Genomic DNA, 23,785 nt, shown 5'->3' with positions numbered 1-23,785 from the left:
GTAGGACATCTGCCATCTTGAGCTCTTCCTGAAATGTAGCAAAGTTTTGCTGAACTACAGCTTCCAGCAGCCATGGCCAGTGAGGGAGATTGAAAATTATAGTTTAGCAACATCTGGAGGATCACTCATGTTCCAATTTTCAGCTGGAGATTATGAGAATTTCCTACTGAACACTTAAAGTACTATTTTTCCTTCAAAAGGTTCCTTTGTGAGGACTGGAAAGCAGTATTTCAGCTGTGCATTGTCTTTTGTTGTTACTCATAACCTGGTCAAGTGTCTTCAGAAATGGAGTAATATATAAGTAATAAATCAATTGTACTGGTACCCTGTTGCTAAATATGGTAACACTTCCTTTTTCTGGGGCCTTATCTCCTCAAATTTTGGCCGCTTCAACAGTTGTACGTGACACAGCATCAAGATGATCAACGGTTTCAAGATCTTTCCTGTGAGCGATACTGTTGATGGCAACACCAAATTACTTTAAGTTCTAATGATTTCATATGCACATCTTTCATTTTGTGCATTCTTATAATGGCTATTGTTCACACATTTAAGTGATGGACTTGGAATGGCAAAATGTGCAACCACTAAACTATTGTTAGAATCAACAAAACCTTCTGTTGAAATCCAAAGATTTGGATTGACTAGGTTGTGGGGGACTGGAACATGGGCCTTTTCAATCCATTCCCAAGCTTTTCACATTTTCTCAACTCCATGCCAAATTCAGCAACTGATTTTTTAGTTTAAAATAATGCTATTATAAAATAGCAAATTGTAATGACTTAGTGGAAGAATCATTTTGTGCTTTGACAATTAGAGTGGAAATCTCCAACTGTAGACTAGGCAAATATTGAAGTTTGTGGCAGTGCGTATTTCAGCTGAGCTCATGTACCTTCTGGCCAAGCCAAGGGACTCTCTAGATGCAATGACTTTCGAAACTTCTAATGATGATGCAAACGCAGCTATCTCCCAGCCCATGTATTTCTCTACATCTTTCTATTGCAGTTCTTAAACATTCAAGAGGCCATCTAGCAATCTCACAAATTCCTTTTATAAAAATCCATGCTATAAAAGAAATCACCAAGGTGATAACATTTTTTTTACAAAATAAGTGAATCAACCCTGCATCTGTGGAAAAGATATTTAATTGTAAATAGAAAAGGTAGGCCAAAGACAGTTTTAAGGGCAATTCTTTTGTATAGGTAATCTAGATGGTTTATAAAGTTATACGTTTCATAAAAGCACTGAAAGATAAAACACAGCAAAGCACAAATCAAATACAAGGTATACTTGGAAATAAAGGAGCTGCACAGTAGTTTGAACAAAGTGTAAAGCGTTGTAGCACTTGGTAATCTTTAAGGCAGCATGGTCTGTGAATGTCTGAAAGCCACAAATGTCTGAACGCTCTGGGCTCTGTGCAGGTCAACGTTTGCAGCAAGGCAAGATAGACCCAGCTGTATCAACTGTGACTGACCAGTGAGGAAATAACATTTTTATAAGTATTCCCTTGTATATGCCTGAGTGCAAGTAGAAAGCTAGCACAGGGACAAGGTAAGGGAAAACCCATTTCTTTTCTCCTTGTATTCAAATCCCATCTACAGTTCTACCTACCTTTCATTCTTCTGCATCTGCAGAGCATGCCTGAGCTGTGAGGCTTTTAACAGGTCGCATCACATTTGTTCTTGCCTTAAGTCCAGCAGGAGACTAAGTGCTTACTTACCTATTTTTTGAAGACATGCTAAAGTTTAGGGCCCTGATCCTAAAACACCCTTATTTCTTTTAACTGTGACCTTTTCATCTGTAAGAGCATTTAGGGTTGCCCTATTTATTGGTATAATATCACAATACTTTACAGACCTAAATCAGTCTTTCACAAATTAATATATTTCAACCCCACATAGTCCCCAGTAGGTATGACCACTGATTGTACTTGTTAGCAAATGCAGACACTAAATACCAATAAACCTGGGTGGGGTGGGAGGAGAGAGACACTAAATTGAGGAAGACTGATTTAAACCACAATATGCTGGAAATGCTAAGAACTATATCCCTGAAAACCACACCATCAAAACGTAATCAGAGCTGCCAGAAATAACAGAAGGTGACAGCCGAACTGTGCACAAATCTGCCCCTAGAGGTCAGTCATGATTAGGGCAATCTTAATTTTGGTTTGTTGTGCAGATAAAACAATGAAAATGTATGCATATGTCTATTAGTTGTACTGTTAGATTGAGATGATGGGCACAAATATGAACAAGGAACTTTTCCTCTGTAAGCTTCACTGGAAGAAAGATCTAAGATCACAGGTGTGGTAGAAGAACAGGAATGCAAGAGCACGCGAATGTCACTTATGTGGCTCCTATATAAACCGCATGCAAGTTCAGACGTTTTGGTTACTCCTGTTTACTTTGTGGCCGGAGTGGGGAACATTGTAAAAGAGAGGATCCCAGCAATTGTGCCGAACCTTCTTACATTTTATATTATTGGCATACAACAGCCACGATCCTGAAAAGGAGGACCGTGTGAGGAGTCACTTAAAAAGCTTGCTGCCTAAATTCATCTCTCCAATGTCAGCAAGATGCTGCCACCTTCACTCTTGAGGGATGTTCCCTTGGAGAGGTGCCGTGAGACGCCATTTTCAGACCTATGTCTTCAAGTCACTTCCTTCTACCCCCTTTAACAATCTGTAGCACATGATAAAACCTTTGCTGGGCATGCGCTGTGAACTGTTTTAGGAGCTCCGCTCATCTGCGCCTGCTGTTGGTCATCAGATTAAAGGTATTGTGAGTGATGGACACTTGTGTGCTGTTTACCTATAGATTTCTTGAAGGACAGCCTCCACCCTAATTTCAAATATCAGGCTATTACCCTTACAGCTTCTTGCATTTGCGTGGGTTTTGTTTTTTTTTTGGGTGCTGTAATGTGAATGTTAACATCCTGTCCAGCAGGTGGTAGCATAGCAGGGGAGAGGTTAAGCTCAAGAGCTTTGGGGAGACACTCTCGAAACTTAATCTTCAGCTGCAGAATTATCCCAGCCCAGCTTGGTTAGTCACCCTGGAAATATGATTGGCTGCACTAACGGGAATATTTTCATATAATTAATATATTACATAAATATTGGTTTTTGTTTTCTTTTTCTTCTCCCAAGTTACATTCCTCTAAGAAATGTAACTCCCAATATAAAAGAAAACAATCGACCCACAGTTACTCACCGGCTTCTTCCCCCATCCCCTACCCCCTATGACCTAAAGGTTAAATATTTTTTTTCTCATAATTTTCCATCCTCTTTCCTGAAAAATATTTATGTAAGATGTATATAGAAATTATAAAAAAACATGCAGCATATGTACAAACTGAAAATTTTTAAAAATATCAGCTTCATATACATGTCAATCTACTTGAATATATCAGGAATTAAATATAAAAAATTACACTTTTTTTTCCTAAAAAAGGGGGCATTGTTCAGAGGCCCTGGCCAACTCCTTAAAGCTGTACAAAGGATAATAACCAGGAAATGAATTTAGTCAGAGATCTAATTTGTAGCTTTCAAGATTGGTTCTGTCACATAATTCATTTACACAGCGCAGTTTAAATCAAGTTATCACCCTTAAAACTGTTCTGTATCTTAGCAGATTTGTAGTAAAATCAAAAAGTCACAAAAACATTGGCATTGCAGGTTTGTGGATCCCTTCCAAAAAGATTAAACAACTAATTTTGGAACTGTAAAAAAAAAAAACTATTTACAGTATTTCTTTTTTAAATATTTTTGCACAAAATGTCTAAATTCTGAGTTTTTTTTTTTTTTTTATGATACAAGAAAATCACCAGAGCTCATGGCTTAAGTCCAGTAGCATCTTCTTTGACAAAGAATCTCAGTTCTGCACCTATTTGTTAGGCAGACCCAGATTGTACTGCAGTTTTCTTAACCTGTATAATAGAATGCTCGCTTCATCCATTCAAACAGCTTCTTTGTTAGTCTGGAGGCGGGTCATTGCCTCCAATTTCTGCCTATACGCTTCTGCCTCTTGCTCTTTCTTCAGAAGCTGCTGGCGATACTTCTGTGCTTCTCGATTGGCCTCATCCAGCTGTTTTTGTAACGTCTCTCTTTCCTATTAAAATTAAAAACAAACAAAACAACCATCTTGTTAATGTGTACCATCTAAAAGTGGATTATCGGATTATAATTTTTAAAAAAAAACTTTTCCCCCCTCAATAGTTGGAGAAATAAAGTGAAAGAACTTGGAACAGAGCAAACCAGAGGCTCTTGGAGCCGTTACTTAGAAACGAAGTTTGAAACTTAATGTTCCATATAAAAACATAGTTTCTGCATTCAAAAATCATATACTGTTTGTCTAATGCCTCATTAAAACATTTTAAGATGTCCTTAGGTTGTTATATTCTTGGAAGAAATAATTACATATATTATTTTGACTTTGAAATGTAGATAATATTTGGACAACTACAAAGAAATATGGTTATACTTTATTGAAGCTCTGTTGTAAGGTTTTCTGTGCCTATATATGTATATGAGAAACCCTTGTTTTGCTTTTTTTCCCTGTGTTTCAGTTAAATAAAGATGTGGGTGTATACATACACACACTAGTTGAATAGATTTTATGTCCAAGTATTCAACTTCTTTACTGTATCTTTCTTCCGATAAACAAATATACACAGCAAGAAATCTTCCGGCAGGTACAGTCTCACTACATCCAAACTAGGAAAATAAGGTTAGCAGCTCCCAATCAAGCCAAATGCATGAGTTGAAAGGGTAGATTCTCTTCTAACTCTCACATCTTGTGCGGTTCATTGTAGACTCCTCCCTGTTTGAGGTGGGCGGTGAGTAGCTTAGTGTTAGCCAAACCTACAGAATTGAAAACCGTCTACCAATGAGAATTCATCAGTCTACCAACTGATTTTATGTAATCAGTGGTACTTGTAGGTGTCATACATATTATAAGATTCATATTAGCGCTGGTAGTCTTTTTGCACAATCTGAAAAAATGTGGCACCTACCACTAAATTGGCGAAAACCATTGAGAAATGGAGAGAAAGGTAAACGTTAAATTTCAAGCCTAATAAGGAAACTTGAATAATGTATACACATTCTGCTTCTTGAAACATGATATATTATCAGTAAAACTTCTGAGAGAAGAGAGACCTACTGATAGAATTTATCACTGCTGACTACACACTATATTTTCAAAGGATGCTGCTGGAACTTTGTTGATTTTTTTAAAAATGCAAAATCATCAACTAGTGTCCTTATTTTTATTTGATGAAACAACAACTTTGTGGTTAAAAAAAAGAAAAACGGCTTGAGTTCAAAGCAAGAGTGGTTTTTTTCCCTCTTCCAAAACATTTTAGAGTAAACACAACCGATGCAAAAAGCAGCATACCTATTTTGTGAAAATAATTACCTCAGAAATCACTTTGTTCTGACCTTTACACAGCAAAAGCTTTCTTTTAACCTCCACGCTTTCACTAGTCAATGAATGTCAGTTCTTCCATTGTAATCACCACACAGTACTAAAATAAAAGCCATTGTCTACTGCTTCACTGCAATGAAATGGGGAGGAAAAAATTCAACCTCTCCCTTCCTCTTCTCTTTACTTTCTCTTAATGCACAATACCAAGCCTTACTGTTCCAAGCCTGAGTTTAACAGGATTTCCATCTACCTAAATATCTTGTTACAGCCCTTGACAAGGCTCTCTTTTTTAGCCCCCTTATTCCAATTCTTCTGTACCTATTGATTTTCAAATCATCCCAGTTGAACTGTGCACTAACACAATGATAAAACTTTTCGGAACTTAGTAAGTCCTGCTCATACTACACTTTGATTCCTTCAAAATCATCCAATTTTCCAACAACTTACCATGGTCCAACAGAGTGCGCCACCTCTTCTCACTGTTTAAATCCATCCAAGCCCACAATCTCTGACAGGTTTTGGCTTAAATCCTTATTCCTCACTGAAGCAAAGCCTGCCTATCTATCTATCTATCTATCTATCTATCTATCTATCAATCAATCAATCAATCATAGTTCACAACCATTCCTTGCTTCTCCCCTCCTAAACTTAAAGACTGCAAACCTTCAGTGCAGGGATTTACTCCCTTGCTGACCTTTCTCTGGAAAGTACTATGTACAATGTGGTAGATCATAACTCTCATACAGGAACATTAAAATATACCTAAAGCACTTGTAATGGTCTGTGGGAATGACCTTGGGAGTGTTGTGGATTTCAGTGCTGCCACTGGTTCTCAGGAAGGAGGGAGCAGATTCCAAGGAGATAAGCGGACACACAGTCCGGAGAGTGATGGTGGCAAAAAAAAGAGGTTCAGGATAGCCCCACCCTAGAGCCTCCCAGGTTATTTCCCCTTAGGTTAGGTAGAGTAGCTTCAGTCTGGCAAGATTCTGTCTGTATGATGTGAGCAAATAAAGAACTAAGTTTGGCTGGATTGATTCTCTGAAGTTCTTGGGTTGGGCCCGACAGGGAGACAAGAGGAAGAGCCGCAGCCTAGACAATGGCCTGATAAATCAAATCTGAGCCCAAAGGAGGGGTGGGAGTGGAGAAAGCGTCTCAGAAAGGACACTCTCAAATTTTCAGTACTTGCAAGTGCTTTCAGACTTGCAAGATTCTGATACTGCAACCTTACAATAAAGGTAGTGTTTATATTCATAATTGGTGCTTCTTGTCTGGATTACCTCAAAGAGCTGACATCACCCATGTATCTATGTGATCAAGGTCAGGAAACAAGAAGGAACAGGACTTCTAAGGTAGATGTCATCCCAATGACACTGCCATAGTCCAGAGAAGTAGCCCTGCCCCCTGCCCTCCTCCCGCCTTGGAATCTAACAGTACTTCACAGATATTTTGGAAGAAATGTAAACGGATAACTATTTATAAAATATCCACCTAATTCTAACGTTGCTGTGAAAAATGTGAAAAACGCAGACTGATACTGTCATAATAAAAAGAAAATTTTCAGTTTGTTCATTAACACATGCCCTATACATTAAAAAAAAAGAGCCACAGCTTTTCTCTCAGAAGAATTTAGGTGTTTTATCTGAAAACACTTTTAAGAGGAGAAATAATGGAATAACGACACTACCTGAACTTAATTACTGAATGAGGATAATGTAGTCTTTACAGACTGAGTATAAGGTACAAATCAGTAAGTGTGATACAAAAGTCTGAAAATACATTCATGTAATGTTTCCATCACAGCTGTGGGATAGATTTGACCAAGACGAAAAGGAAAATAAGTGTCATAATTAAATAAAGTGAATTAAAAATATTTTACTTCAGATCTAACAAAGCACATGATAATTTTATCCAAAATAAAACAGATAATTCTTACTGCAGAACTTTGAGATTATACTTCTATCAATTAAATGGCGTATGATGAGCCATATTTCACTGGACACACTTAAACCAAGTACAGTATCTTAAAAAAAGTAAGATACAGTAATAAATTCCTTATTTTCTTCAAGTACAAAAAACACAATTATAAAGCAAGACAACAAGAAACATTCAGTCTAGAAAATCAGAATAAAACATGTCAGCTAACAGATTCCTTACTTCTATTTCTGCCGATTCCACCCGATTTTCAACTATCTCAATACATGGTCTCTTGATTGGAGGCTCTTCGCTGATTACTGTTTCCTCTGCAATGTCTGTGGCTGGTACTGTAAGTACTTGAATTGAAATAAGTTTGTATCAAAAACTATACAAGTTACAGTGGTTGCATCTGGATGCTGGGATAGATTGTGATAGGTAATTACAGATGTTTATTGAATATGAGAGTTGGAAGAGATTTGTCATCTAACCTAACTCTCTTGCTAAAGACAACTCCCAGCATCCTTCACCATTTTTAAGAGTTGCATTAACAACAACAAGTTTTAATAAGTCAGTTCATTTAAACAACCACATCTTTTTTCAGGCTCATGTAGAAGCCATTAAAAGATGTGGCTACTTCAATGAATAGCAGAGAGGGTTATGCTTCAGGAAGTCCTGAAGCAATTCTTTAGAATAATTTTTAAGGTGTGCATAGTCCTTATAACTAGTTTTGTTATGTCACGATTCCATGGGCAAAAATGTGATTGTGGAGCTCTTTTCCCCTATTCTGGAAACTGAGTCTAAGATGTTTGCTGATTGTCCTCCACAGTGCTTTACGTTCCATCCCAATCCTGTTCTTTACTATCTGTTTTCTGTAAAGAGCTTTCATGAATATTAACCAACAACTTCAATATAACAACTTTATTCTTATTCTTATTATTTTTATATTTATTAAGAGTAATGTTATATTTATATATTGTATTCTTATTGTATGTTTGCTGTTTTAATCGATTATTATATTGTACACCACCCAGAGTCTCCCGATGGGAGGAGATGGACAGGGACTAACTAACTAACTAATATAGTTTTCAGAAAAAGGCCTTAAAGTTCTATTTCTGGTTTTCTACTTACCTTGCTGCCCATCTGGCATGGTCACTATAATGGGTTGACCCATTCCACTGGTGGGAATGGAATGAAGATTTCCAAGCTGAATCCCATCAGTTACTATGGTAATAACCTGCTGACCTCCGGAACTAACTACTTGCTGAATTGCACCATCCACAGATTCGGCAGTCACAACTTCTTCTGTTGCCACAACTTTCAAACAAACACACACACACACAAATAAATTATATTATTATATTGTAAACCACCCAGAGTCCCCTGATATATATAAAAGCAATCAAGGTTGATCAAAAGCTTGCTTTTAAAAATTAGAGGTGGGACCTCATGAAAATGTGGCAGTATGGACTGCTCCTGTTTGTTATTCCATTGGAGCCAGCTGAAATCTCTCTTCTAAGAGACTCCATTCCATTCCATTTTCCTCCCCCACCAGCAATATCACACACAAAGTCAGTCCATCTTCTCTGCAACTAAGCATGCCCATTCCCACTGGGTTTTGGGGGGAATCTCCTCCCCCCGTTTCCTCTGCTAAATTATTTTGTACTTCTGTGGATACTGGAGTTTACTACTTTGCCTAAGTAGCCCAAACAGTAATAGAGAAAATGGTGTACCTAGAATTTCCAGAAATTAAGTTCCTTCAAATCCAGCAACTTCCTCACAAACAAAATACAAGTTGCACAAATTCGTAAGAGTTAACAGAAGAGCAACTGATGTTATTTGACCTTCAGATACCATGTTAACGCTCATTATTAATTTTTTTCCTGGTCCCTGGGAATTTATATTCTAATTCGTTGAGTTCATCTTTGTTTCTTCTTTTCATTACCAACATCAGTTCAAGAGCTACATCTATGTGTATGCAGTATTATCTTAAAAGCAAGCCTTTGAAATTTATTAACAATCAGATGGACAATAAAAAAGCTTTCTCTCAAAAGCTATGGTGTACTATTTAGGCCAGAAATGTCAGTCATCAGATAAAACTTGGAAGCTTTCATCTTTGCTATGATTGCTTCCTTTTTTACAGTGATGTTATTACTCAATCAAGGTCTGCAATTCTTGCTTTCTGTGTATTTCTGCCATTATTGAAAGAATAATGGTGAAATCCCTCAGGATTGTATGAAAAACAAGGTTATGTCATGGAATACAAGAGAACCTGGAGTACAAGGGCCTGAAGGAGGAACTAGAGGGGATGTGGAAAGTGAAGGCCAAAGTGGTCCCAGTGGTGGTAGGGGCACTTGGGGCTGTGACTACCAAGCTGGGAGAGGGGTTCCAACAGATCCCAGGAGCAACATCAGAGCTCTCTGTCCAGAAGAGTGCAGTGCTAAGAACAGCTGAGATCCTGCGCAGAACTCTCAAACTCCCAGGCCTCTGGTAGAGGACCTGAGGTTGAGGAAGACACACACCACCCATAGGGGTGAGAAGGGAATTTTTTTATATATATAAATGTGCTTGCCATGGCTTGTTCCCAGTACCTTTGAGATCACTATTACTTCTTTGAATTAACATGACCAACAGAATCAACTAGTCCCTTCAGATTTCTATCAAAATCTGAATAGTAAATGATCCACAGAGAAGTATTCCCAGTAGCACCATAATTACTAGAGAGAATTATGTGTTTGCAGGATCGTTTCATTAGCTCTGTCTGCCTTCTCCTTCAATTGTCACCTGGCAGCAGCTTCTGCATCAGGATGCAACAAAGGGACATACAGGAAACATAGCAGGCTCTGCTGAAGTATCGGTTCCTTTGACTCCTACGGACTGTTTCCATTCTAGCCAATCATTCGATATATGCACTTGTTTTTCTCATCTTTCTAAGCCTCCTCTTTTTAAAAAAAGTAATTAGGTACTAAATATTTACTGCCAGTGCTTTGGCCTCCTCCCAAAGCTTCCAGTGAAAGAGAATATGGTCAATTGTTGATATATTTCTTAGTAGCAACTATGGACCCAAGCCAAGGCAATTGGCATTCTTGCTCTGCGTAGAAGTCTGATCCCCCTCTACAGATTAGACTGCAGAAGAAGGCAACCCTGCTTGAGGAATTCCGAAGTCACAGCAGCATCAGCGCTTATTTGTCTTAAAAGGAAGTTGACTGATAACCCACTAATATTCTTCATGGAAAGGAAAAAAAATTTTTTTTTCATTTAATTTTGTTCTCTTTCTTCCTGGGATAAAGAGATGTGACCCTTTTAAGTCTGTTTTTCAGTATAAGCATGCCAGGGGAGAAAAAAATGCCAAGCGTAAAAATCTAATTTGCAATGAAATATGGCATTACATCAATGCTGAAAACTGAACTGTAAACCAAATGTGATTTTTTTTTATGTGAATCCATATTTGTATTTTTGGAACAATGTTATTTTTCTTCACCTGGCGTTTCTGATGAGTTGGACAGTGGAGCTGAAGCTTCTGCTAAGGCAGCCAAAGTTGCCAGAACGGATGTTGAGGAATTACCAAACTGGACAGCAGACACTCCGCTGTCATCTGCAAATACACAATCCATAAAATCACGTAAGAAAGTCGCATAAATCTACTTGCATATTACATTTGAAAAGAAATCATTTTTCCTCCAAAATCAGACTGATATAATCCTTAAAACTCTTGATCAAACAGACCCCATTCAGTTCAGTAGCAAGCACAGATTTATTTCTCTTCATGAGGCAAAAGTAGTCTGAACCAAAATAAATGGAGTGGCATCAGAAGAATTCTGCAAAAATAAAAAAAAATAGGGAAAAGGTTTTGATATCAAACTGTGGGCCCACAACCAAACTTTAGACAGTGGCAAAATCATCCAGTGCAGTTTGAGTCTATATGAAGAATGAGAGATTCAGGAGATGACAGCAGCAGCAAAAGAAGTGAGATCTTGATGCAATTTTGGCACAATCTTATTCACAAATAGAGTAAACAAGCAATTTACAATCCCCCGTGCGGGTGAATATCTGCTGCATTTAATGTGAATTGCAGAGAATACTCCACCTGTTAGATTCACAACACCACCAGGTCCAATGATGAACTGTGGCGTTGCTGCATGAATCGTCACGGTATCAGGGCTTTCTGGATTTGTGTTGATTTGGTTCTGCATTGCAATCTATGACCAAAAAATAAGTGTTTTTAAAAACATTTTTTTGAGGGAAATGAATTATATTACAACAGATATAGTTCATAGCAGAAATTAGACAGATAGCTAATCTCAGACAGAATAATCATCAACAGCTTCAGATAACCTACAGCTCATGCAGTATTTTGTTATTCATCAAGATATATTCAACATGGAAAAAAATCTGGCAGATACTGTTCAGAATAAATGCATCAGTTTCAAGGCGTAGGGAAAGAGGGAACAGAGTACGATAAAGGAAGAATGACAGAGGGCCAGGGAGTCACTGATATATGAGGCAACTGCCTAGAGCTACAAGGTCCTAGAAAAGCCTTACAGGAGTGAGTTTTGAGTTACCTGTAGAATTTCTGCCAAGTCTTCATATCCATTGTCTATGGCAATGTCTAATGCTGTCTTGCAAAATTTGCTTTGTGTATGGACATCTGCTCCATACTTTATTAAGAGTTCCACTACTTCTTGATGATTGTGTTCTGTGGCCCAATGCAGAGCAGTCATTTTCAGCATGTCCTTTGCATTTACATCAGCACCATGCTACAAAACAAATCCCCCACACTCAATTAAATTTCTTTCAAAATGGAAAGATGCAGTCAAAGTTAATTTTAGAGTCAGCATTATTTTGAATATTTATTCTTAAATTTGTGTCCTGCCTTTTAAACTGTTCATGCTGTCGTTTCTCCCCACCCCCCAGTTAATATACTGTACATGATTAATGCTATATCCTTTACTGTTGGGCAGACACATTTTCAAAATAGCTAATCTTATAAAATAAACAGCAGAAGATAAAATCTAGTGTCCAATGGCTCTTGTGCCTCTCAGCACGGCTACAGTTATTTTTTTTCCCTTCAAAACTAATCATCTTCATACAAAAATATTGTCGATAAGAAGTCATGTGCTATTAGTCTGATAAAGGAAAGTCTATAATTTTCATTCCAAGTAATTTGTTTAAAGGATTGTTGCTATAGTATTTTTAGACAGAGAAATAGAAGGAAGGTCTTGAAACAAGAATATCAGTTGGCAGTTTCATGAAAAATTGTTTTGGTTAAAAAGCACAGCTGTAAAACCATAACTTAGGGAAATTAAGCTGTCCTTTCTTAGACTGCTTTGACAGATAATATTCTTTATGCTTGCTTTTTTCCCATTATGGACAAATTATTTGAGCATACTGCCAAATTTCAATGAACAAATTGTTGATCATTGCTTTTAAATGTAACGATTTAAATATGTAAAGATGTTTTAACATGCCATATATGACTTAAATGAGCATGTTGTTCCTATGGTCTGATTTCAACTGGCCTACTCACAAACAGAAACCACTTTGTGCATGCATAAGACGGTGCCACTGATTCTCCTACTGCACAGCGTCACATCCTTCATTTCTAGAGAAGGTCTGAAGGAGGGCCAAAAAAGACTCAGTGGGCATTAAAAAAAAACCCCTCTCATGTGGCTCTTTGGTGCCAGGCAATGTTCTGAGAAATTCCTTTAGATGCCATTGATAATGGAGGAAAAAGTCTTCAGTCCATTAGCAACTATGTCCTATTTCAACTCTGGTACAGTTAATGATAAATGGAGACCTTTTTTTACCTTAAGCAAAACTTCCACTATGGTTGCATGGCCTTCTGAAGCTGCCATATGAAGTGGTGTTCTATCCACTTTGGTCCTAGCATCCCGACTTACACCTGCTCGTAATAACACTTCCGTGGTTGAATAGTGCCCATATTGTGCCGCTAGATGAAGTGGAGATGTTCCCAGCTTCAACATGAGATGTGAAATAGGATAGAATATTTGCACATAATTATTCTCTTATTTAACAACACTAAAAATGCCACATTTATTTTTGAATACCATTCTTTTTTTAAAAAAACAATCTTATGGAAATTCTGCTGTATTGGGCTGCTTTTAACTTTATTATTTTCCTAACTTTTGGCTTTGAAGTCACTAATCTTTCCTCTACATAATCCTCCAATCCTTTCCTATAATCTTTCCTTTCATCATAAGTTAGAAAGGAATCGCTAACTCTTCCTCATAATAAAGTTTTAGCCCAATCTCAACGTTCATGAATAACCTGATTTAAAGGAAAGTTGCATTTTCTTTTAATTAAACATAGTGTTGCAGTCATCAGGCAAGCAGTACAATCATCACGATCTGATGGCCAAAATCTTACAGCCGTGGTAGTGATCTTACATTCCAGCCCAGGAATTTTTCCTTGCTCACCAAAGCCAAAAGCCAACATTTTGAAAAATAATTGTGAGCTGCTGCGTCCTACGTTATCCTTTTTGGTTTTCCTTCTACTCAGTTTGATTCCACAAAACAGGAAATATAGGCAGAAAAAGTTGAGTAGTTATGTCCAGTTATCCCGAAAAAGGTTCTGACGTCCCAGTCTGAAGCCAAGGTTTGAAGTTTGGAAGCAATATGCCAGGAGTTCCTATGTAATACTAAGCTTTTTCTTAGCAAAAACTGAATGAGAGCAGTTGGGTAATGCATTTCAGCAACTTTGTTCATGAGCAGTAAATCTGGCTTCTTGTGATCACAGCCAATGACCAGTGATTTCCACCCATACAGTGCATGCCTATCTTTAAAAAAACGATCAACTGAGAAGTGGAATGTCGTCAATATTTCAACAGTGAATAAACTTATTGGGCATCAGGTTAGTCTGGATGAACAATTAATGAAAGCAAGAGGCACTTAAACTAACATTTGACATAAGACTCAGGCTGTATTTTATATCTCCATGGTCATGTTATGCAGATATGAAATGAGTTGCAGGGAGATGGTGCAGCCTGCTGGCTAAGAGCCTGATCTCTGAATGAAAGAGCCATGCACTTTGGCAAGCCTGTACCCATTCTCATCTGCAATACAACAAATAACAAACTAATTTACTTTAAAGTTATGTTGTAAAAACAGTAACAGGATAATACACATCTAGAGCTTTCAAAAAAATTCTGTATCAGAAAATTTTACATTAATATACTATAAAGGAGAGCCAGTTTGATGCAGTGGTTTAAAGAAAGGAGGTTAGAAACCAGGAAACCGTGAGCTCTAGTCCTACTTTAGGCACGAAACCAGCCAGGTGGCTTTAATCCGACACTCTCCCTCAGCCCTAGCAAGAAGGAAATGGCAAACCAATTCCAAAAATGTTATCAAGTCATTAAAGATTCAAACTATATACACACACAAACTATACAGACAAATAGTAATGAAGGGCACAAATCAGAATCAGAATTTCATATTTTAAATTATAGCCTACAATGATAAACTTAAAACAAGTGGTCAATTCCACAAAATCTAAGAAGTCCAGATTGATCGGGACCTGTTCACCTCACAAATCATACACTGTACCTCACAACTATTATTAAACATCCAAATTTATACAATTTTCTCAAGAAAAAAAGATGAAAATTCCCTTGAATCACACCTGCCTCCTAAGGACAATATGCAAACACGCATGTAGCTTTCTTGATAGCAATATGGAAAGCTCCACAAAATAAACAGTGCAAACACAAACCACCAAACATGCAATTTCATTTTTTTAAAGGTGTTTTTACCCAATCTGTAGTAAAAGGTGCTCCATTGGCCATCAAAATGCGAACTTCATCATCTTGTCCCGCTCGAGCAGCTTCTAAAAGCTTCTTTCCCAAATCTACCAGGGACATCTAGAAAAATATTTTAGGTTAGTAATTAATAATTAGGTCTGTTGAATGTAGGTAAGTTGTGAAAGAAGTGAATACTACATTCTTCCCACAGCAAAATTTAGTTTTCTGCAGCAGCTAAAAAAAAAAAGAGGTACACTAGAATTTAATAAATACATTTTCTACATGAAACAAAACATACTGTAGCCAAAGTGTGCCAGCAATCTGAGACCAGAACAGGTACTAGTTTTGCTTGCTTTAAACTTTTTCATGCAGACTCCCTGATTTATATTGACCTAACAATTTATTATGATGACCAGTACAATGCTGAATTACTTCTATTCAATTAAAATTATGTTTATTTCTCAGATTTATAACCCAATTTTCTTCTAAAAGCTCAAGGAAACACATGCACTCCTTCCTCCAATTTCTCTATCCACCCAACAAGGTTCCATGGTTGAGGGTGAGGCTGAACCTTGGCCCACTCCTAGTTCAACACCTTCACCACTACAAACAACTCAGAGAGGTGATTATATAACAACTTCTTCCCCAATAGACTATGTCCTAACAGGGCAAAACAGTGATCAAATGTCTGAACAATCCTAGAACACCTCTTGGTAGGAGACAGGCAAGTAGACAGGAGTTTTGTGGTCCATCAACACAACACTATTGAAGACCAGCACCTTAATCACTACAGTCCCTTCATTACTGGAATGCTTTGCAGTAAGGGAGAATGGTTGCTATTTTTGTTCACTGTTTTAGAATGTCTATGCGTATAGTAGTGTGTGTGTGTGTGTGTGTGTGTGCGCGCGCGCGCCTTTGACTCAGTGCTGAGTCCTGTTTGGACAAGTCCCTGCAGTTTTCTTGGCAAGGTTTTTCAGAAGTGGTTTGCCATTGCCTCCTTCCTAAGGCTGAGAGAGGGGGACTGGCCCAAGCTCACCCAGCCGGCTTTGTGCCTAAGGCGGGACTAGAACTCATGGTCTCCCAATTTCTAGCCTGGTGCCTTAACCACAACACCAAACTGGCTATTTAATTAATTAAATATCTTTATTTTCAGAAATGTATCTTAAATGTTATACAAAGTTATGTACTACAAATAACTCTTCCTTATATGTGGTTATTATAAAATAGATTTGATCAGTTTGAGTTAACAGTCTGTATTTGCATGGCTTTCTTTCTGTTCTTGTCACCCCCAGATCAGCTTAGATATGAAGACAGGGCAAAATTTCTGCATGACTAATGGAAAGTTCAGTTGCCATCTACCCAGCCAATGACTGACGTCCTGTGAGTAAAATCACGTAACTTGAGCTTTCCATGTGTAAAATTATGAGCAACAAATACCATTTACAAAAATCAATGGAGAAAATGAAAAACTAGCTTACTCATTAGGATGCCAAGGTAAAGCAAATTTAGGACTAAGGGTTTAGGATTAAGCCCCGCTGAACTCACATAGTTCAGCATAGGCTTCAGCTGCATAAGTGCTGTGCAAGCACACAATAGTATGTATTCAAAACTTTTGCATTCCCAAGTCTAAATTACTTAGACTGTACACTTAACACAGAAAACTGCCCTACATCATTCATAACATGCTAGTAGATTCCACTAAACACCTACAACCACCTTAGCTCACCGGCAATACTCAGATCTCATTTTTTCTTTTCAGACAGCTCCAAACTCTCAAAGCTTACGGTGTACTGAGTTACAGTAAAGCTTTGAATGATACTTTCAGTGGCATAAAGATTTAGAAACTCCAAGTGTCAGATTCACATCTCTAGAATGCTCCTGAATACTGTGATTGTTGCTGTTAGTAGGAGCACTTTCCACATATTCCTTTGCCTTCAAAGGCCTTCTGCTCTAGTTCAAATCCTGTGACCACTGTGCTTCATCCTGTAAATTCATGGCTAGATTATAATGAGTCTGGAAATTTAGAATGGAGCAAAACTTAACAATGGGGAATATTGTAAAAATGTTTGAACGGCATAGGCCATACACATGTGAAGTTTCAGAATCTCTACCACCCTCCCTGATCCTACTGCAATCGCTTGCTGCAAAAAAAATCTGTTCTGATATCTTGAAACATACTACAATATTCCTAAAAACTGGTGAAAGATTATGGAATGTCATTCCTTTGCATATCCCCCTTAACAGCTTTCAAGAATCTAAGGTGTTTTTGTTTGGACTGGTTTCTGGTAACTCAAGTACCAATTGTAAAAACTTGTGGGTACTGGCGTACTCATTTACATATTGAAATTCCGAAATGTTTATTAGGTAAAGGTTCCCGTTTAGTCGTGTCCGACACTTTAGAGCTACTTAAATATTCTTCCCCCTACTCCAAGAGTGCCAAACTCCAGAGAACAAGCAAAAACTAAAATATTTTGCATGCTTCAAAATCCACTTTGGCCCTAGTTCCTCTTCCTAAAGTGACTAATAGCTAATTTCTTATTTATTAAAATTAGGCTTTCTTGAAGGCTATCAAAAGTAACATTTTGGGGGGCCATCTAGTGGAGAATTACTTTGCCAAATTATGTTACAGCAATGCAGTATTAACACCATAGCAACCAACTGTAAATATTTTTTTTCCCATGATAATTGCCTGATTTAGAATGTATTTATATAACTTGTTTATTAACTTGTTTTATTTTGTAGCCTTTTCAGGTGTCTAGAGAATCTGGCAAGAACATGAATGGAAATGGAACCTTTAACTAGTATTCCCCATCAAATGGCAAAAATACTATTTAGCTGGCAAAAATACCACGCTAGCTGGCCCCCATCATAGCCTTATCCACTAGGGGACAGGAAAGCACTATAAAGTATGTAGAAATTGATGAATTTTGTATTTTCTGTTCTGTATGTGGCAGAATATGAACATGTTCTTAAATAACTTATTTTCCTGACATAGAATTACACTGGATCCTAAACACACATACAAGGAAATAATCTCCAGAGTAGATTGGGAATTCTGTCAAAATAAACCTAATAGAAAAGTAGATGTATTCAATATGAATTTGATTAAAACTCTGGATCCCAGCACTTTTTAAAAATTATACTTCTCCTTTAATCAATTTATAGAGTTGTTTAAATGCCATCTCAGTCACATATTTTTAAGCTTTTGCATAATGGCTACATACAGGTAGTCCTCATTTAGCAACCACAATTCGGACCAGCAATTCAAGTTGTTAAGCGAAAGGGTCGCTAAGTGAAACACGAGTGTGCTTATGATCTTACTTCAGCTTTCCTTTGCTTTACAGACCTGCGAAGTTTGTAAATGTGAGGACTGATTGCAAAGTTACTTTCCTATCACCGTCGAACTGTGGTCACTGTACAAGGCAGTCGCTAAATGAGGACTACCTGTATTTCAATATCTTGTAAGATGGCACTTACTGCTGGAAATCACGGGAACCATTCATTCCTGATATTGTGCTTGGCACATGTCAGAAATCAGTATAGAGTAGGTGCACAATTTAGTTTCTTTATGTCACAACAGAAAACTAAATAGTGCATCTTAAATTTAAGTTAATAACTTTAAGAACTGTAGGTACTGAGCCGACAATGAACTACTTACTATCTTAAGTTCACAAGCTCTACTTTCCTCCTTGGGGGCCATAAGAAAGATCTTTGGTCTTTTATTTAACCAAATTGGCTGTTTCTTCCAAATCAAGATTCATAATCAACTATTATTTGAAATTAACTTAATTATTGGCTGTAGACTTCACACTAATTCACTAACGTGCATGAATTATGACTTGCTCAAAAATCCATCATTTTAAAATGAAGTGTTATGTGGGAATAAAGTCAATATTGACTATGGATTTGTCAAGATAATTTTTAGCCCTAATTATTAAGCTATTTATTAGTTGCTTTGAAACATCAACTGACATTATATTCTTCTTCTGATGTGCCAGAGAAAGTGGGGAGCAATGCAACTCCAGGGCTCACCTAGTGCAGGAATATATAAAAGGGAGAACTGGGTTTATTGCTATATATAGAGCTGCTCACTGTGACAAAATTTAAAATATAAATAAATATATCTTGAATATTTGAATAGACACGGATGGATTTCTTCCCCTTAAACAATTTCAGAAATGCAACAAATATTCCCACTCCCACCCCCATCACTATGTTACGTTATTAATATAACATTATGTAACACCCTCTGCTTTTTGTCTGGAGGCATTCAAATTATAGTGCTAAAAAAGATTGATTTTTATGTGAAAGGGCTACATACTTCACTGTATTGTAAATGTCTATCATTTGCCCTAAGTCCTCTTGTTGGATCAGGGAGTTCAATAAAATGCAAAGTACTGTAGATTCTGTAAGTATACCCTCCACTGATGTCTGCATTACTCCTTGACACCTTGGGCGTTCTGGCAGACTTCACATGCTGGGCCAATTCATTTCTGAAATCAATTGGCTCAGCTCCTGTTTCAGGAAAGAAAAGGAAAAAAAAGCTGCAATTCTGCAGCATTTCCTCTGGAGCTGCAGGGCAGGAAGTTTTCCTTTGGTTGGTACTCACCCCTTCTCCTGTCTCCCATGGTTACCCTGCACCTCTTGAAATGAAGTGGTGCCTTACTGCTGCTCTTCCTATTTTCTGCCTACTGTAAGGGATGGTTTTGCATAGCAGCACAGTAGCAAATGCAGAAAAGGAAGAATGAGGAAGGAGCAGGATGCCAGCTAACTACCATCTTAAAAGCATCTTCCTGTTAACCAGCTGGAGGAGTACTGGCCAGATCAGGGAAGGGAAACCAAGGGCACTTGCCAAACACAGCACAGTGGCATACTTAATGGGGGTGGAGGGAGCAGGGAGAATGACACTTTAATATGACATAAATACACACTCTACATCAGGGTTTCTCAACCAGGGTTCTATGGAACCCTAGGGCTCTGCAAGAAGTCACTAGAGGTTCCCAGGGAGATCATGATTTATTAAAAAAATTATTTCAAATTTGGGCACCTTCACATTAAAGAGGTAAGTGTCATTCTTTATTTTTAGTTTAAGAACACTGTTAATGCATATAGACAGGCCTACACATGAAACTAGTATAATACTTTTGTAACTTCTGGCCTATATTTGAGCCTGAATGTGCAGGGGTTCCCGAGGCCTGAAAAAATATTTCAAGGATTCCTCCAGGGCCAAAAGTTGAGAAAGGCTGCTCTATAGGGATGGACATGAATATGTCACCTTGAAATTGGTAACCTTATGGAAAAAAAATTTCATCATTTTTTTTCAAATTTTACTCTTAGTAATATTAACGTATTTACACAGTAATGTAATCAATGAAGAGCTGTTTGCTTGTTTTCTTGTTAATGCTACTGGTTTTAACAGAATTTAACTGCATTCATATTGAGGAGCCAACTCCACTGATTTCAATTGGGTTTACTTTGAATAAACATGTGCTGAATTTCAGTATTTTAACAGCCTCTTTAAAGTGAATAGATGAGATCATCTTTGAGCGAATTGTATGAATTAGGAAAAAAAGTCTGAAGAAAGGTAATTATACGTACGCGTAGACACAATTCAAAAAGCCAACTTCTATACACAAAAATAAAAATGTCTCTTAAATTCAATTAGCTGATGGTTGAAAAACTAGCCTCAAATTTTTATCAGAGGAATAGCTTTGTTAAAAACAGTGAGGCTACAGAGAATGTCTCAACATTACTGTTCAAGAAACTTATCAAAGACCTGAGCTATATATCCAAACCAAAATAAACCAATTGCATGCAGTAATAATAATACACTAAAATGGGATTTGCACTATTCTAAACCCTGAGTATCATATATAAATTTAGGGACTCCAGAAATTACTCAAAAAGTGAACATTATGAAAGAGGACTTCTGTTCTGAATACATGATAGAAAGGGGACTGACGTTCTATTTCATAAGCACGCCACAAGGGCGCATTTACCATTAAGTGTTATTACGGTTCCAAATAAGATAGGTCAGACTTTCTGCCCACTTAAATTACCTTCAGCAGCTGTGATCGCTCACCATGCTAAACAAAAAGGCAGTGTGCTTAGCTCAGCACCATATGTGAACCTAGCCTCTGTGATCCCTAAACCACAGCTCAACAAACCAGGGCTTAATTCAGTTAGGTGAATCCCCTTCGGAAAGAAGAGAGAATGATCTCTTAATTACAGTGAAGAGATCATGGATAGAAATCCATGAGCTACAGAGATGGGTGACAGAGGGGAAAGAAAGGAAGGATTCTGTGTATGGAGTCATGGCACCCAGAGCACGTCTGGTGGGAATCACTTCCATGGGCTTCCTGGAATGGGAGGAGTGTGAAGAGAACTCCAAAGAGGCCAGAGGTTACCCCTCACTGCAGCTCACACCAACCATGCTTGGGAGCAGCACTTCCCATTTTGCCCCCCTGCTCTCCCCCAAAGGATGAACAGGGAGCAGGTACAATCAAGGTGTCTTCAAGATGCTGCCAATCCCACAGCGGGGGACCCGCTTCCTGCAGAGGCTGGGTTATTCCTGGCAAAGGGAGCAGCCCCATCCCAGCCACGGAGGTGGATCCCCCGTTTTCCCTGCGCTCTTCCCCACCCGCTTCCTTGTACACCTCCCCACGGCCTAAAACCCCTGACTTAACCCCCCCCACGCAACTTCTGTTTTTTTGTTATGCAAGAAAAAAGCTCCCACATGCGAGCGCACGGCCGAGTGGCTCTTTCGGGAGGCGATCAACCCCGTAACCGGAGGAGGGAAAAAGGGCGTCCCAAGCCAGGCTGCCCGGGAGCGCAGGGTTGGCGAGCTTGAGGCAGGCAGCGCATGCTCCGGGAGGGGGAGGGGACAGACACGACCCGCGTCGGAGGGCACGTGTGAACGCCTGGAGACCAGGAAGGGGGTCGCCAGCCCCCCGCGCGCGCCCCCTCCCAACCCCCCCGCCTCCTCCCCGTCGGGCGGGCGGCCTTTCCCCCTCCCGCGGCGGCCCCGCCGCTCCTTCCCCAAGCGGAGGCCCCCGAGCGCCGGATCCCCGGAAGGCCTCTCCCGTCCCCGCTTTTCCCCGACAGGAAATCCTGGCTGGGTTGGGCGCTGGAAGGAGCGGAGGGAGCCGCGGTAAGCGCCGGGTTCCGGGGGAAGTGGAATTATTTTTTACCAGCGAAGAAGAGATCAACTTCCACATCCGGTAACAAGGGCCCCTCTACAAAAAAGGCGCAGACTGACCTGGAAAAGCTTGGCCGGCCCGGCCATCGGAGGTGAGGGGGAGGAAAAGGAAGAAAGGAAGGAGGCCTCCCCTTACCGTGTCGCCAGCGCCCGGCCGCCGCCCGACCGAACGACGAGCAGGGCCGCCGCAGCCCGCCGCCGCTTCTCATAGGCGCCCAAAAGCCCCGCGAAAGAGTCCCCGGCTCGCGCTCGGCGGAGGGACACGGGCGGCCGCGCTCGCGGGCGGTGAGGCAAGGAAGGAAGGAGAGGCCCGCGGGGGAGGAGGAGCGCGGGGGGACTGAGACGGCGCTGGGGCGGCGCGACTTGTGCGCCGCAGTCGTCTCGGAGCACCCCGACCTGAGGGGCGCTGCTCCCCTCATTGGGTCGCGGGGATTATTGGGTCGCCCAAACGGGCGCTGACAAAAGAAAAACGGGGGTGGGGGGGAAAGGAAGATTCGGCGGAGGGATACGGCTACCTGAGAGTCGCACTGCGCAGGCGCAGATCCGGGGAAGAGGGGGAGAGCCGAGGCGAAAGAGGGAGCCGCCATGTTCTGCCGACGCTTTTTTTTTCCCGCTCGAAAGGGGGAGGGGAGCAGTGAAGCGGGGTCGGTGCGCCTGCGCGTTGCGGGGCGCGCGCGAGGCTCCTGAAGTCCGAAATTGCTGGCAGGGTTCGCGCCTCTGTTGCAGCGGGAGTGCCCGAAAGTGTGGACTTGGTGCGACCCCCGCCGTCCCTTTTAGGGCCCAGTGGGGGGTGACGGGGTGAAGTGCAGGGTTTAAATCTTGCAACACCCCTTAAAGTCCCTGCACGCACACGCACACACACTCCCGTCCAAATTAGCCTTGCCTACTCTTGACATTTGAAATTTCCACAGACTGCAGAAAACCTGATGAAGTCCTGGTTGCGGGAGCTCTTCGTCCTCCCTTGTGTCTGTCAACCACTTTGGGCTGCAGTCTGGGGCTTGTGGACCTAGGAAGCCAGCCCATGAGCTTAATGTATCTTGATTGTGCCAAAAGGGAGAGGTGGGAGCTAAGAGAGTGCATGTAGAAAGGTCTCCAGTCTCCTGGAGGCCTGTGGTGGGTAGCCGTGTCACTTAAACCTAACAATCAGCCTGGTATTATCATTACTATTAGATTTTTATCCTGCCTTTTTTTATATGCAACTCAAGGCAGCGAACATGCCTAATGTTCCTGCCTGTTTTCCCCACCACAACAACCCTGTGAGGTGGGACAACCCTGTGAGGTGGGTTGGGCTGAGAGAGGTCCTGTCCCAAAGTCACCCCGCTGGCTTTAAGGCCTAAGGGTGGCCTAGACCCCAAAGCCTCCTGGTTTCCAGGCCAGCACCTTCACCACAACACCAAGCTGGAACCTTTATTTGCAATGGGCTATAATTCTCACAATCTTTAATCTGTATGGAAATCGTTGCAGGCTGTAAGCCAATTTCGGACAAATGGGATA

The 23,785-nt window shown here is 39.9% G+C and overlaps 2 protein-coding genes across 6 annotated transcripts in view; one reads left to right on the top strand and one right to left on the bottom strand.

Annotated features, from left to right (window-relative positions):
- Positions 1-1,129: 1,129 nt before the first annotated feature.
- Positions 1,130-22,825, bottom strand: GABPB1 (GA binding protein transcription factor subunit beta 1). Of its 3 annotated transcripts, none has more exons than XM_063314480.1 (9): positions 22,807-22,825; positions 15,106-15,213; positions 13,145-13,312; positions 11,900-12,094; positions 11,425-11,536; positions 10,819-10,932; positions 8,469-8,654; positions 7,581-7,696; positions 1,130-4,109 (listed from the first exon to the last, which is right to left on the bottom strand). In XM_063314480.1, the coding sequence occupies exons 2-9, from the start codon at positions 15,211-15,213 to the stop codon at positions 3,957-3,959; spliced, it is 1,152 nt and encodes a 383-aa protein (XP_063170550.1). In that variant the 5' UTR covers positions 22,807-22,825; the 3' UTR covers positions 1,130-3,956. The 3 variants fall into 3 exon arrangements, with proteins under 3 accessions (XP_063170550.1, XP_063170552.1, XP_063170551.1); XM_063314482.1 differs by lacking the exon at positions 22,807-22,825 and adding an exon at positions 22,428-22,549; XM_063314481.1 differs by lacking the exon at positions 22,807-22,825 and adding an exon at positions 22,352-22,457.
- Positions 22,247-23,785, top strand: part of USP8 (ubiquitin specific peptidase 8) — a 28,880-nt gene continuing 27,341 nt past the window's right edge. For 2 of the 3 annotated variants that reach the window (XM_063314475.1, XM_063314472.1), the window contains exon 1: positions 22,247-22,383. The gene's annotated coding sequence lies outside the window, so the exon portion shown is untranslated. Of the gene's footprint in view, positions 22,384-22,454; positions 22,577-23,785 lie in introns of those variants that run through there. The other variant, XM_063314474.1, reaches the window with a different exon arrangement.

The sequence above is a fragment of the Candoia aspera genome, chromosome 13 (genome assembly GCF_035149785.1).
Source record: "Candoia aspera isolate rCanAsp1 chromosome 13, rCanAsp1.hap2, whole genome shotgun sequence".
Taxonomy (NCBI): Eukaryota; Metazoa; Chordata; class Lepidosauria; order Squamata; family Boidae; genus Candoia; species Candoia aspera.
Note: the sequence above shows the minus strand (reverse complement) of the source record. Positions and strands in the feature narration are given on the sequence as shown.

Excerpts from the sequence above, each read along its gene's own strand:
- GABPB1 (XM_063314481.1), bottom strand. The coding sequence starts at position 22,378 with ATGGCCGGGCCGGCCAAGCTTTTCCAG. Across the intron at positions 13,313-15,105 it reads CACCTTTTACTACAGATTGG|CTGGGAACATCTCCACTTCA; the intron begins GTAAAAACACCT and ends CTCATGTTGAAG. Across the intron at positions 7,697-8,468 it reads CATGCCAGATGGGCAGCAAG|TACTTACAGTACCAGCCACA; the intron begins GTAAGTAGAAAA and ends TTTCAATTCAAG.